Source organism: Pimephales promelas, chromosome 3 (genome assembly GCF_988280905.1).
Source record: "Pimephales promelas chromosome 3, fPimPro1.hap1.1, whole genome shotgun sequence".
Classification (NCBI taxonomy): Eukaryota; Metazoa; Chordata; class Actinopteri; order Cypriniformes; family Leuciscidae; genus Pimephales; species Pimephales promelas.
The window spans coordinates 12475981-12490494 of record NC_142771.1 but is presented as its reverse complement, the minus strand read 5'-3'; the positions used below and the strand labels follow the sequence as shown (position 1 = coordinate 12490494).

The 14514-nt window shown below is 34.6% G+C and overlaps 1 protein-coding gene across 2 annotated transcripts; it reads left to right on the top strand.

The window, feature by feature from the left end:
* The first annotated feature begins 257 nt into the window (after nt 1-257).
* On the top strand, nt 258-14312 carry LOC120473111 (uncharacterized). Of its 2 annotated transcripts, none has more exons than XM_089128269.1 (12): nt 258-1554; nt 2901-2932; nt 5868-5990; nt 6093-6194; nt 6769-6817; nt 8605-8648; nt 8743-8826; nt 8900-8995; nt 10471-10560; nt 13528-13587; nt 13665-13736; nt 14052-14312. In XM_089128269.1, exons 1-12 carry the CDS (start codon nt 1544-1546, stop codon nt 14108-14110), a joined length of 822 nt encoding a protein of 273 aa, XP_088984395.1. In that variant the 5' UTR covers nt 258-1543; the 3' UTR covers nt 14111-14312. The 2 variants fall into 2 exon arrangements, with proteins under 2 accessions (XP_088984395.1, XP_088984396.1); XM_089128270.1 differs by having other exon boundaries at nt 260-1554; nt 5901-5990.
* The last annotated feature ends 202 nt before the right edge of the window (nt 14313-14514 follow it).

Below are 14514 nucleotides of genomic sequence, written 5' to 3'. Positions count from 1 at the left end.
TGCGTTAGCGTCTATCAAACGACAGCTTGTTTCGCGCATTTGTTATGGAATGGAGCACAATTGTTCTTTTCATTTATTCTCGGAATGTGAACTGTTGGCTGTAAAGGGGGTCGCACACCGGACGAGAAGCGCCGCGTCACGTTTAGGACAACTCCACAGCATCGCATACCGGACGCGCACTTTCTCATCAGTGTATGGCCAGGATTCAGGAATATTGTTATGTTTAATGACAGAAAATTAAGATAATGTCTGTTCTATGTCTGTTCTATGCTATGATTGTACTGTACAATTAAATACAATCGTTGCTGAGTCTGCATTGTGAAAACTTTACCTCAGATCATCCGTTCACGAATCTCACCTGAAAAATCTAATAATAACATCAGCAATTGTCATTCAAGCAGCTAATTTCTGTAAATCACTGCAAAACTAAATGCATATTGCAGCATAGGGCAAAGTCAGGATCCATTAGCAACGGTTTGAGACAAAAGTAATTAAATTTTTATATAAAACTGTGTAAATGGCGCTCTGTGGCGCCGCAGGATTTTGAACACGGTCCTGATTGAGGCGTTGCTGGGCGCCGCGGACAGACGCCGAATGGCGCCGCCGGTATGTAGCCTATAGATAATAATGTGTTCGAATAATTATGTGGTGCGACGCGGCGCTGCAGCTTCTCGTCCGGTGTGCGACCCCCTTAACGTTAATTTTGTGAAACTGTAGCTGTGGTTGAATACTTGCACGACATGAAAAGATGTGTCAAATGTACATTAAATTGATTTTTTATTTTTATAAAGTTACCAAGGAGGACCAGCCACGTCAAATCCTTGCAAGAGACCTGCCCCTTCAAACCCTCTCCACCATAGCTTCGTCCAGTGACTCGTACAGTAACATCTGTGATAACTTATTTACTTTTAAACCTGACTTTTCTTGCGCGGTTATTTCAGTTTAATGAAAAACAACCATGTCATTAAACGCAGCGTTTATAGAAATCGAACTTTACCTCATCCATGACAACTAATTTTCGATTCCCGTCTGACTGATTTATCCACGGTGGAGTTGAAAACAACAGTTCCCATCATTCCGCGTTTCTCCACGTTGTCATCAAGCAAAGCCATTGTTGTTGTTTTGAATGTAGCGCCCTCTAGCGGCATCTAAATCTTAGGTATTGCAGCTTTAAGTCATTTGGTTGATTCAACGAACGAAATGAACGAATGGACGAAAAAAGATTCGTTCATTTTGATGAACGTGTTCGAACAGGAGAGTCACGAACGCGCATCACAGAACAGAGCAAGGCGAGCATTTGAGCTTATAAAACTTAACTTTTGTATTTATTTTTTAAATGGCCGCTCGTTTCGCTAGATAAGACCCTTATTCATCGTCTGGTGTCGTTTAAAGCCCTTTGAAGCTCCACTGAAACTCTCATTTGGACCTTGAACCGTTTGGTTCCCAATGAAGTCCATTATATGGAGAAAATCCTGAATGTTTTCTTCAAAAACCTTAATTTCTTTTCGACTGAACTGAAGAAAGAAAGACATGGACATCTTGGATGACATGGGGGTGAGTAAATATATATAGTATATATATATGCATTTAAATGGTAGGGGTGTAACGGTACATGTATTCGTATTGAACCGTTTCGGTTCGAGGCTTCCGGTTCGGTACGCATACAAACCGAACGATTGCTTGGACCATTTTTCCTGCCGGCAAAATTCGAGCTGACGCGGCCAACACAACGTTGCGCAACATCAAATGGCAAGGGTAATGAAAGCAGAACGAAACTGCGCTACTCGTTATGTGCTTCATGGATCGTTTATCAGTTCGGACTAGAGTTGTGACGTTCGCGAACGAACCGATTCTTTTGAACAGCTCATAAACATGAACGATGGGAGCCGAGTCGCGGCTGGAGGGGAGCCGTTCTTTCTGTCGTTCTTTTTTTCCTATGCGTGTTTTACACAGATGCATTAGCTCCTCGGTTAAAGGGGAAGGGGCGCACCCAGCGCAGGGGTGATAGTTGTGCACGCGCGTGCCTCTTTTACTCTTACGTTATCTTTTATAACCCTACGTGCCTATGTCATTATGTGCACGCTGCCATCACATGGTTACTCCAGTTAAAAAAAGCCATAAAGTAAGGAACTGCTTGTATTTATTTACATTGCATTTTGCGTTCATGTTATTGTATCTACAGTATATATTTACAACTTTAAATATTTTTTGTTTTTTCTTGTGGTATTGTATGAATAACATAAGTCAACAGCTTTACACATACCCACACTTTGTACTAAATGTACAATTCACCATGGATTTAATGTAGTAACACTAACTGGAACCAGTTTGGCTGGAATGGTGAAATGCTTTCAAGTACTTCACACATCTTTTTCCAGCACTTCAAAATTCAAATATTATATAAATAAATATATATTTAAATGTTATTTTTAATGTGATGACCAAAACATTATTTGTTCACCCTTCAAAGATGAGCCATTTATAAACCTGAAAGTTTCAAGATCTAGGAAAACTCACACTTATTTAAAAATATTTTTTCTTTAAACAAATAGTACATTTCTCTGGCATTTCTTTCTTTTTGCTGTATCGAAAACGTACCGAACTGTGACTTTAAAACCGAGGTACGTACCGAACCGTGATTTTTGTGTACCGTTACACCCCTATTAAATGGTAATCTAAGATAAGTGAAAGTTTATTTGTGAAAACAGTTATATGAGTGATAGATTTGTATTTACTACATGTTTATTCTCTCACTTCTCCTTTTTACATTTGATGTTCTTCTCTGTTTCTTTCTCCCTCCTCCTCTTCCGCCACATCTGTTTTCACCTCTTCTCTTTTACTGTCAGTTTTCACTCAGCCATCTTTGTGTTCACACTCATATTTGCTTTCTGATGTTTCAGGATGAATGCCGCAAACAAGACCACAACTGAAGGTTAGTAAAAGTAAAGTTAATAAAGTTTTGATATTTTTCTGGCAAACCTTATATTGTTTGATAAGAGAAAAAAGTGGCATATTTTACATTAGTTCTATGCATTTAAATATACAGCATATGTGAATCAAAGCAATGTAAAATGCTCATTTAAAAGAAAAATGTCAGAAAAATGTCAGACGGACTTGCTGTTTTTGTCAAACAACAATCTTCGGCGCATGATGGTACTGTTTTGGTGCAAGTTTGATAGTTTAGCAGAGTAAGCCTCACTTCGGTGAAAATAACACTTCAAAGTGTTAAGAAAGGAAACGTGAAGCTGGTGAGAAAACAAGCAGTCCCTCCCTTGGGATCTGTCTGTGAGTGTAAGACTGAAAGCTAATCTAAACGATTCAACTGCTTCTCCTTGTTTTTCAAAAGATCTCTCAAACCTTGCAAAATGAATCCATGATTGTAGGCTACAAAAGTCATATATTCTGATCATTCAATAATGATAACAGAGCAATTTCTAGACTGTAAACACATCTAAAGAAGAGCTTGAATCTGGTTTTAGGATTAAATTATTTTGAATAAAATCTTTGCTGCGTTCCTGACATTCAACTTTTCACAATGCAAAATTGTTTCTCAAATATCACTCAAATATTATGAACACTCTTGAAAATAAAGGTTCTTTGTTGGCGTTGATAGTTCCGTGAAGAACCTTTAACATCCATGGAATCTTTCCATTTTAAAAAGGTTCTTTAAAAAAGGTTCTTCACACTCTTAAAAATAGTTTTCCAAGCGCTTTTTGATGCCATGTAAGAACCATTTTGGGTTCCACAAAGAATCTCTCAGTGAACAGTTCTTAAAAGAACCACTTGTTTTTCTTAGTGTGAAGAATATTTTAATAAAATAAATGACCATTTTCCACTATATAGAACCTTTTGTGGGATAAAATATTCCATATGTTTGTTATTTTTGTTACTCACTTCATTAATCTGAAACAGTGTCTCAAAATGAGCCTTTCAGGAATGTGTCACAAAGTGATGTCACATTGGTTCAGGCCACACCCACTATTGGTGATGTAATCCATCCTATTGGCTTAGCTCCGCCCCTGAGTGAGCTGTCCACGATCCGCCATGTTTATCTCCTCGCCATGCAGAGTATTTAACAGCAGTAGAAATGTATTCTTATTAAAGCTACTAAAGTTAGCCTATTCAATCAAGGGCAGTGAGGGATTCTCTGTTTTGTTTTCTTGTTTGATTCATATTAACAGGAGTAGGTACTGTGCATTACGCTGCTTTCACTATAATACACAGGTCTAATATATACATGCGATTTCTTTCCCAGCTGTTTACATTCACAGACATAACCGACTGTTTACATGAACTTTGTCTTTTTGACTTAACCTCTGTTACGCAAGGTTAAAGGAAGAACAAGAAGAAGAAGATGATGATGATTCAAAAGTCTTTAATAATCCACTTAAAAGGCCATCCAAACAGGCAGGCACACAAAACATAACCTCTAATGTAGACATGACCGGGCCACTGTAAACTGACAAGACAAATGAGGCTAATGATGATTAACACCAGTGCAGATTAAATGAATCTCAATGACAACTAAAGAGTGGTGGGAAACTGAACAAAGGAACACCTGTGACTGAACATAACAAACTAAAAGTCTATGAAAACAGAAACTAACTGAAAATAACAAACTGAAAGTTCCCAGTAATGTCCTGTTAATTTGCAGCTTCTTATTTACACTATTTTACTGTAATTGTACCATTGGAGAAATGAAACTGAAAAATATATATATATATTTAAACATTAAAAAATAGGCTTGTAAAAATGAAAAAAGCACAAGCAAAATTAAACTAAAAATTTAAATATATAACTAAAACAAACCACACCAAACAGAAACTAACTGAAAATAACAAACTAAAAATCCATGAAAACAGAAACTAACTGAAAATAACAAACTAAAAGTCCATGAAAACAGAAACTAACTGAAAATAACAAACTAAAAGTCCATGAAAACAGAAACTAACTGAAAATAACATACTATAAATCCATGAAAACGGAAACTGAACATAACTGTGACAACCTTGTGTGTATTTGACAGTCTAAGTGCAATAGAAGACGTGAAAGAGAATAGTTTAATACTCAAGTGAAGCTCCGTCTGACATCCAGCTTTCTGTGTTTGTGCTTCGGATCTGTATGCTCAGAAAACCATATATTTCAGTTTAGACTAATATGGCTTTAAAACGCGTGCAAATAATAAAGGTACGTTTACACGACAACGATATGCTTAAAACGGAGAAGTTTTGAGAACTTTGAGGTTTTTCCCCCCCGCGTACAAGGAACCGTGATAACGACGCTGTATTCTGCTGCCAAGCCGCTAGATGGCGATGAAACCCTATAGACTGAACACGCCATGACGTCTTCGTCTTCAAAGATTTGCGTTTTTGTTGTTAGCACGGAGACTGTTTTCAAAAACTTGCACTTTGAAACTCAAGTTTGCGTTTTCAGGCACCCAAGATGCCTTTGTCGTGTAAATGAATGGCCCAAAATGCATAAAATGTTTTACGTTTTTAGTTTACGGTGTCGTGTAAACAGCAGACATTAACGTTTTATTAATTTAATTTTTGGCAGAGTATCCGAGGGAGGAGCTGCATAATAGGTTCCCTTTAAAGGTGATTCACAAAACCTTCAATTCCAATAAATAACCTCAACTTTCAAGAGTTGATGATTTTTTAAAAAATTTTAGGAACTGATAACTGAGAGTTTTTTTTTTTTTGGGAAACAAAAATGATTCTTCTATGCATTACTGTGAAAAACCTATTGTGGAACCTTTTTTTCAAGAGTGTAGTAAGATAGTAATATTAAAAATATGATATATTTTGCTACAATGTGGACATGGTTTCTGTTTATGTCATGTGTGTTGTTGGTTTAATAACTTCCAGCTCGAAAGAAAGACAATTTCATCATGTCCACAGGCTACACAAAAGTTAACACAACTGTGTTTGATGGTGTATCTCACAGCAAACCTGATACCAAGCCAGTCAAAAACCATTCACATAATACAGGTGAGTTTTTATGTGGCATTATGTCATAATAAATCCAATGCTGAATCAGTTAATCATTTGTGTGTGTGTGTGTGTGTGTGTGTGTGTGTGTGTTGTGTTTAGCATCTCGGCCTGACTGGATTCTCTACACAGTTCCTGCATCAGCCTTTTTGATTGGGATTGTTCTGTTCACCTTCATCTGCAAAACACAACGACGCAGGAATGGCAAGTATTGTGAAAGCACACACACACAACCATGTTTAGTATGATGTTATACTTACAACTGTGAAATATTGTGCTGTAAAATAACAGCAAGTTACTGGCAGCTGGTTTGTACTGTTAATTTGCAGCTCTTCTTCTTTACACGCTTTTCATGTAATTGCACCATTGAAGAACTGAAACTGAAATAAAAATAACATTTAAACATATTTAAAACAAACAATAAAAATTAGGCTTATGAGAATGAAAAAAAAGCACAACATTTTTTTTAACAAAATTAAAATAAAATTAAAATTGACAATATTAAAATAAAATCTTATTCAATAGCCCTATCAGTAAACAAAAAATGAATAAAAATACCATTCATAAAAAAACCTATAGATAATACTAAAATAACACTGAGCAAAAAATACAAACACTGGCATTTGAAAAAAATAGAAGCTTAATGTTGACAAATTATATACTCTGCATTATAGAGTCTATATATATATATATATATAAATATATATATATATATATATATATAGCATTACTTCATAGATTTATAATGGTCCTTAATGATAATTATTTCTTTATGCAGCACGTACACAGCAGAGGACACACATAAATGGACACGTTGCCACTTTTGGGTGATGTATTTGCCTTTTCCAATACTCATTTTCTTTGCTTTTTTACTTTATATATCTTGTTGGGACAAAAGTTGCCAAAAGTGGCAGTATTATTAAAAAAAAAAAAAAAATCAAAACCAACTGGTGCTCAAAAATAACAACTTTTTTTTACTTCTCTGAAATGTATACACTTTAGTTTTATTATGTTTTTTTATTTAATATTTAGAATTTGAAGGGGATTTTATGGTACCAAATTATATTCATGCAGTAGTTATAATTAGGGCTGTGCAAAAGTTAATTGCGATTAATCGCATCCAAAATAAAAGTTTGTTTTACATAATATATTTGAGTGTGCTGTATATAATTATTTTGTATATATAAATACCTATGCATGCATGTATATATTTAAGAATTATTTGCGCTTAAATTCTGTATATATATATATAAATACATAATCTATATTATATAAATATAAATATTTTATATAGGAATAACACATTTTCTTAAACATATACATGCATGTGTGTGTATTTATATATACAAAATAATTATATACAGCACACACAAATATACTATGTAAACACAGACTTTTATTTTGGATGCGATTAATCACAATTAACTTTTGCACAGCCCTAGTTATAATATATGTTTTCAGCATTGACCACTTAAACTTGAACTGTGGTAAATATTGAATGCTTTGGAGCACAGCCTTGAGTTTGATCTCTTTTTAAGAAGGCACTTCGTTGATTATTGCAAACGGGAAAAAAGTGAACTTAAAGTTTATCATTGTAAAATGCGCAAAAATACTTTTTTTTTTTTTTTCAATTTTTATGTGAAATAATATTTTTTTTCCAAAACATGTTTTACTCTAAAACTGTGAGAACACCAAATCCATGAATCTAAACAAGTTGTGTTCCAAATTTTAGATTAATATTAGGGCTGTGCAAAAGTTAATTGCGATTAATCACATCCAAAATAAAAGTCTGTGTTTACATAGTATATTTGTGTGTGCTGTATATAATTATTTTGTATATATAAATACACACACATGCATGTATATGTTTAAGAAAATGTGTTATTCCTATATAAAATATTTATATTTATATAATATAGATTATGTATTTATATATATATACAGAATTTAAGCGCAAATAATTCTTAAATATAATATGCATGCATAGGTATTTATATATACAAAATAATTATATACAGCACACTCAAATATATTATGTAAAACAGACTTTTATTTTGGATGCGATTAATCGCAATTAACTTTTGCACAGCCCTAATTAATATCTAAAAAAAAAAAGCTTTTGTTTGGGCGCAGTACCAAACATGTCCACTAGATGAAATCCGCTTCACATTCATTTGTAATTCATTGAACAGTAGCTACAAGTGTGACTATTTTTTTACTATTTTTTATATCCTTTTCAAATCATGTCCATGATTTTTGGTGTGTGTTCACATAGCAAATGCCAAAACCTTCAACAAGTTTCGTACCATTCCGATGAAGTAGAAATTTCTCTAAAAAAAAAAAAAAAAACGTAAAATGTTTCGTTCAAACATGACCAAAGAGCACCAGAGGGATTTAATACTCGTTCATGGTCTTAATCATTTTATTTTTTTATAAAAACATTTTTTTCCACCTCGACATCAGCAAGCCCTCCTCTCTATCCACCTGTCATAATTACTTTCTAATAAAAATCAAGTCACGTCCTTCATTTGAAACATTTGAAACACTGGAAACATGTCAAGGAGTGAACGTGCTAAGGAGGCTGTTTCATGTTTTTTAATGTGTGTTGTCACAGGCTCTCTGTGAGATGGATAGAGAGCACTAAAAACATCAAGAAGGGTAAAACACTGCTAATAATTTCATTTTTTTTTACAATACTAGCCGAATTCAAATCCAGAAAAATACAGTAATATCTTGTTGTTGGCTTCGACAGACGAGACGCAGTCCTATGAGAATGTAGATGCAGCTATTTACAGCAATCAAGACAAAGTCACGTATTTTGTGTCTGCAGATGAAGGTACTGTATATCCTGGCCAGCAGGAATTATATGAGCGGATTTTATTCTGCAATTTAATGGTGGTTGCTTTTAGATTATCTTGAACCTGATGCAATTGGGGAAGAGGAAGGAGCGGCGCCAGAGGAACACCAGAACACCCTACAACCGCCCGGCAACTTGACAGACACCGGTGAGGATATGATTTTTGATTTTACACACACATACTATATAAACATGCAGGGTTCTCAAGTCTCACGCATTGGCCGTGAGACACACTCATTTCGACCGGTTCACACGCTCACACGCCACACTGTGTATTTCTCACGCTGAAAAGGCAATGCCAACCAAGTTGTCCTGGCTGAAAGCTTTCTAACGTTGTATACGAGGCGCAGGCAAACAAAGTGAAGTTTCCTGCCGTCAGCGCGTATCTCCGCCAGATTGCGTTCGTTACTAGGCAACATATATGCGCGCTGCGTGCAGTAGCGCGAACACACAGAAATGGACGGAACATCCTCGGCCACCGTACGTTCGTTACTAGGTAACCAACAACATCGCGCGAACACATGTGTCGTGATGGAGAAGAAGGTAAGTTGGAAGAAGCTTGTCTAACATTTTTGGGCTAGAACATTTAATATGTTGCCCATCGTACATTATTATTGATGCAGTCAAAAACTCTACAACTACTTTGCAACCAGGCTCAGTTTGGCTATCTTACGTTATCTGAAACTAAGATAAATGTTAGTGGGTATGGAAAGGAATGAAGATTTACTGATTTTATTTTAAATTATATTATACTGTAATATTAATAGTCTTTCTAGATACATTAAGGATGTATTACAGCAGATTGCTCTGGGTAATATTTAATCATTGTCATAATGTTGCATTTGTATTTTTCAAAGATGTCAGGAAAAAAGCAGAAAGATATTTTGTCATTTTGGGCACCAAAGGGTAAGCCCCCTAAAAAGGTTGCCAGATTAGAGGAGGAGATAGTGGAAGAGGTGGTGCACTCTAATCTGTCCATTTGTTCTCAATGTCCCACCACACAATAAATCATTCGTCTAGATAGAAGACGCATTCAAAAATCAAAATGCAATTTTTAAAGATTTGTTTGAAACTGTTTGGAGCAATTTGTTATATTTTTGGTTAGCTATATTTGTAATACTGCATTAAAGAGTATTTGATGTGATGAATTGCTCTGTCATTTATCAGATTTACTAATTGTTATAATTTTAATTTGTTCTGGTTAATTATGAACAATGGGTAAAATTGGGGGCGGGGATGGGTGGGACGGGGCTTCATTATGGCTCCTCCCCTAACCACGTGTGATCTCACTCCAAGCTTTTGCTCAAACTTGAGAACCCTGAACATGTATATCACTCTCAGAAAAAAAGGTACAAAAGCTGTCACTGGGGCTGTACCTTTTCAAAAGGTACACTTTTGTACCCAAAGGCTGCATATTGGTACCTTAGTGGTACATATTACCACCTAAAATGGACATATTAGTACCTAAAAAGTACATATTAGCTCATGAAATGGACATATTACCACCTAAAATGTACATATTAACACTTAACATGTACATATTAACACTTAAAATGTATATATTAGCACCCAAAACACCTAAAATGTACTTATTAGCTCATGAAATGGACTAATTCTCCACAGACGGAGAGTCTTATGAGAACATGGAGGGATGTGTGTATGCTCAACCCCGAAAATGGACACAGAAACAGCAGCATGCGACTGAAGACGAGGGTGAGGGATCAAACACACACACACACACACACACACACACACACACACACACACACACACACGTCATGTCACACACATTTCTCAGTTTGTGTAAATCTACTTAGGGTTTAGAGTGTTTATTTTTTCCCACATTCATTTCCCACATGTCTAGTACAATTATGTGGTTTTGTTTTATTAATACAGTGTATACTTTTTTATTGATTTATCCCGAAAGAATAGAAGTGAAATGTGACAACATGCCCCATAGGTGGGGTACATTTTAAAATCACCATATGACAGCTTAAAATGCTGTCTGATCTAATAAAAAAAAAATAGTCAAACCAAAATAGTTTCTTAATAGAATACAATTATTGACTTTTTCATATAAAATAACGGCATTTTTTTAATAATTAAAAATAAACTAATTTTTGAGTTTGACAACAAACACACCGGAAAACACGGCTATACAGCATAATTCAAAACAAAATAATATTTAATAATTTCTGAACATTGACTCTCAGTCTTTATCTATTTCTCTTGTTTTCTCAATAGAATTCATAAAAGTATAGAATTTAATGGCATATTTATGGAGCGAATTATGTGCCTAAACCTCACACACAAACAAAACGTGTTTTACTCACACCCAATGATTCACAAACAAACTCAGTGTGGTTTGTAAATTCAAAACATCACTCACAAACTAATGCATATTGTTCTGCAAATAAAAAAAAAAAACGTCCCTATCAAACAAACACAGTATGGTTTACATATACATAGAAACGTATTTCTTCAATGACCAAAATATCCTGCAAGTACAAACTAAAATCTTTAAAAGTACAAAACAAAATTCTACAAGTACAAAACAAAATTCTACAAGTACAAAACAAAATTCTACAAGTACAAAGCAAAATTCTGCAAGTACAAAACAAAATTCTACAAGTACAAAACAAAATTCTACAAGTACAAAGCAAAATTCTGCAAGTACAAAACAAAATTCTACAAGTACAAAGCAAAATTCTGCAAGTACAAAGCAAAATTCTACAAGTACAAAACAAAATTCTACAAGTACAAAGCAAAATTCTGCAAGTACAAAACAAAATTCTACAAGTACAAAACAAAATTCTACAAGTACAAAACAAAATTCTACAAGTACAAAACAACAAGTACAAAGCAAAATTCTACAAGTACAAAGCAAAATTCTACAAGTACAAAACAAAATTCTACAAGTACAAAACAGAATTCTACAAGTACGAAAAACTGTCACGTGACTTTTGGCACTATTTTTCCGCGTCCAGGCAGAATCAGATTTTCTCACAAATACAGTTGAGCAACTTCCTCTTCTAGAACAGTAGATGGCGCTAAGATAAGGGATCAATTTGCTCGCCTTTGCCCATGGGAAAAATGAGCGGTGAACAGGTGTGTTTCTGTCTAACTTTATCTATAATTAACCTTATTGAGGTTTTGGAAAATGTTTATTATATAGACAGAAATCCACATTAGCACTTAGTAGTAACTTAGTAGCACTCCATTGTCTGTCCAAAATAATAATTTGGACAATACATCACATGGAAGAAACAACTGTATATTGTTTGATTTGTTCATTCATTATTTTATTACATTAACAGTTACGCTGACTGAATTCCAACTAAATTAATGAATAAGTGGGACCCTTTCAATTAAATGAAATGTTCTCATTAATTTACGGCGAACGAAAGAAATAGTCATTCAGTAAATGAAACATTTTTACAAAAATGTAAAAGCAACATGATGGCAGAGCTTTCAGCTTATAGATTCCCTTATCCTAGAGTGGAGTAGGCTATGTTACTACTAAGTGCTAATGTGGATTTCTGTCTATATAATAAACATTTTCCAAAACCTCAATAAGGTTAATTAGCCTATAGATAAAGTTGGACAGAAACACACCTGTTCACCGCTCATTTTCCCATGGGCAAAGGCGAGCAAATTGATCCCTTATCTTAGCGCCATCTACTGTTCTAGAAGAGGAAGTTGCTCAACTGTATTTGTGAGAAAATCTGATTCTGCCTGGACGCGGAAAAATAGTGCCAAAAGTCACGTGACAGTTTTTCGTACTTGTAGAATTTTGCTTTGTACTTGTAGAATTTTGTTTTGTACTTGTAGAATTTTGTTTTGTACTTGCAGGATATTTTGGTCATTGAAGAAATACGTTTCTATGTATATGTAAAACATACTGTATTTGTTTGATAGGTACATTTTTTATTTGCAGAAAAATACGCATTAGTTTGTGAGTGATGTTTTGTATTTACAAACCACACTGAGTTTGTTTGTGAATCATTGGGTGTGAGTAAAACACGTTTTGTTTGTGTGTGAGGTTTAGGCACATAATTCGCTCCATACATATTTCTAATAGGGGCACATTGTAACGCAGTGTTACGACATGCCCCAACTGCACAACTTTAAACCCTGCTAGTGTCTTCTGCTAGTTAGCAAAGCATTAAAGAACTATATCAACAGTTAAACAACAGATTGGAGATTAAAATAATATCAGATTTGTCTCATTTTAAATAAACACAAAAAATAGGGATGAAAAATTAACTTAAGTAAGTTAAATAAATGTTCAGTGATATCTTACAAAGAATTTTGGCGCAATTTTTTCTCTATTTAGTGTTGAAATGGCAACTAGTAAATACACCAAGTTTCAAGAAGTATTTAAAACAAGTGTGTTACAACTAGCCCCGCACTCCCCTACTGTCTACTTAAATAAAGGTTTAAAAAAGGGGGTTTTCCACTTGATGTCGAACCATTTTTTCGTTCCCCCAAAAAACTTTCTGTCAACAGTTCTTAAAAGAAACATTTTCCTTCTTAGTGTGAAGATAAATCTAAAGAACATGTCCCCCCTCTATAATGACACTTTTATGGAATGGAAAAGTTCCATTTATTCTTGAAGGTTCTTTACGGAACCAATAAAGAACCTTCATTAATGTTAAATATGTTTCCCCGGCCGCACAGACTACATCAATCCAGATGAAGACGGAAAACAAGATCTCGCTCTGGACCACACAGACACTGGTAAGAGTTTCACTGTGTGTTTGTAAGACCATGTGACAAATGACATTTAAAAAAACAGTCTCGTTCTCTCCTTCCAGAGTCGTATGAAATCATGGCCGGATCAGACTGTATATATAACAACGCAGAATCCCAAGACACCACAGAGGACGGTGAGTGTGTGCACTGTAAAAAAATATATATATTTTCAAGACTTGTTATCACAACATATTTTCTTTTGTCAAATCAACTTAAATAATTTATTTAGTTGAGATAACTTATTATTTTGAGTTTCTGATGATTAATCTCCTTCATTGTATTAACTCACTTTTTCCAGTTCAGTCAACTTAAAATTTTAAGGCAACCAGGTTACTTATTTTTTTAAGTTAAACCAACAATATTTTTTCACAGTGTGTGTGTGTATGTGTTAAAGACATACTCGTCTCTTTACACTCGATTGAATTAGTGTGTAAACACGCCTGTTTCAGATTCATATGAACAGATGCATGGAATCCCAGTCCCGGTCCAGAAAGAGATGGTTGGATGAAGAGAGGGGGAATGACAGAGGAATGGACAACTGCCGTGTCTGACGATAGGAGGAATAGGGAAACAGAGAGGTTTTTTTTTTCTATGATTAAACCCTAAGAGAGCACCTACAGGATGAGTAATTGCTAATTATTATTTTTTTACAACTTTGTAAACATAAGTACGTATCAAAAACAACCTTGAAATAAAATCGGTTTACTTTTTTGGCCTTATGCACAATTCATCAACACAACACAGTTAGTGAACACCTACTAACAATGAGTAATACATTAATTAAAGTATTTGTTAACATTAGTTCATGTCAGCTCAGGTCCATTATTTAATATTAACAGATGTAACTTATGATTTTAATAATGTATTACTAAATGTTGAGATTAGCATTGACTAAGATGAAAAAATGCTTTT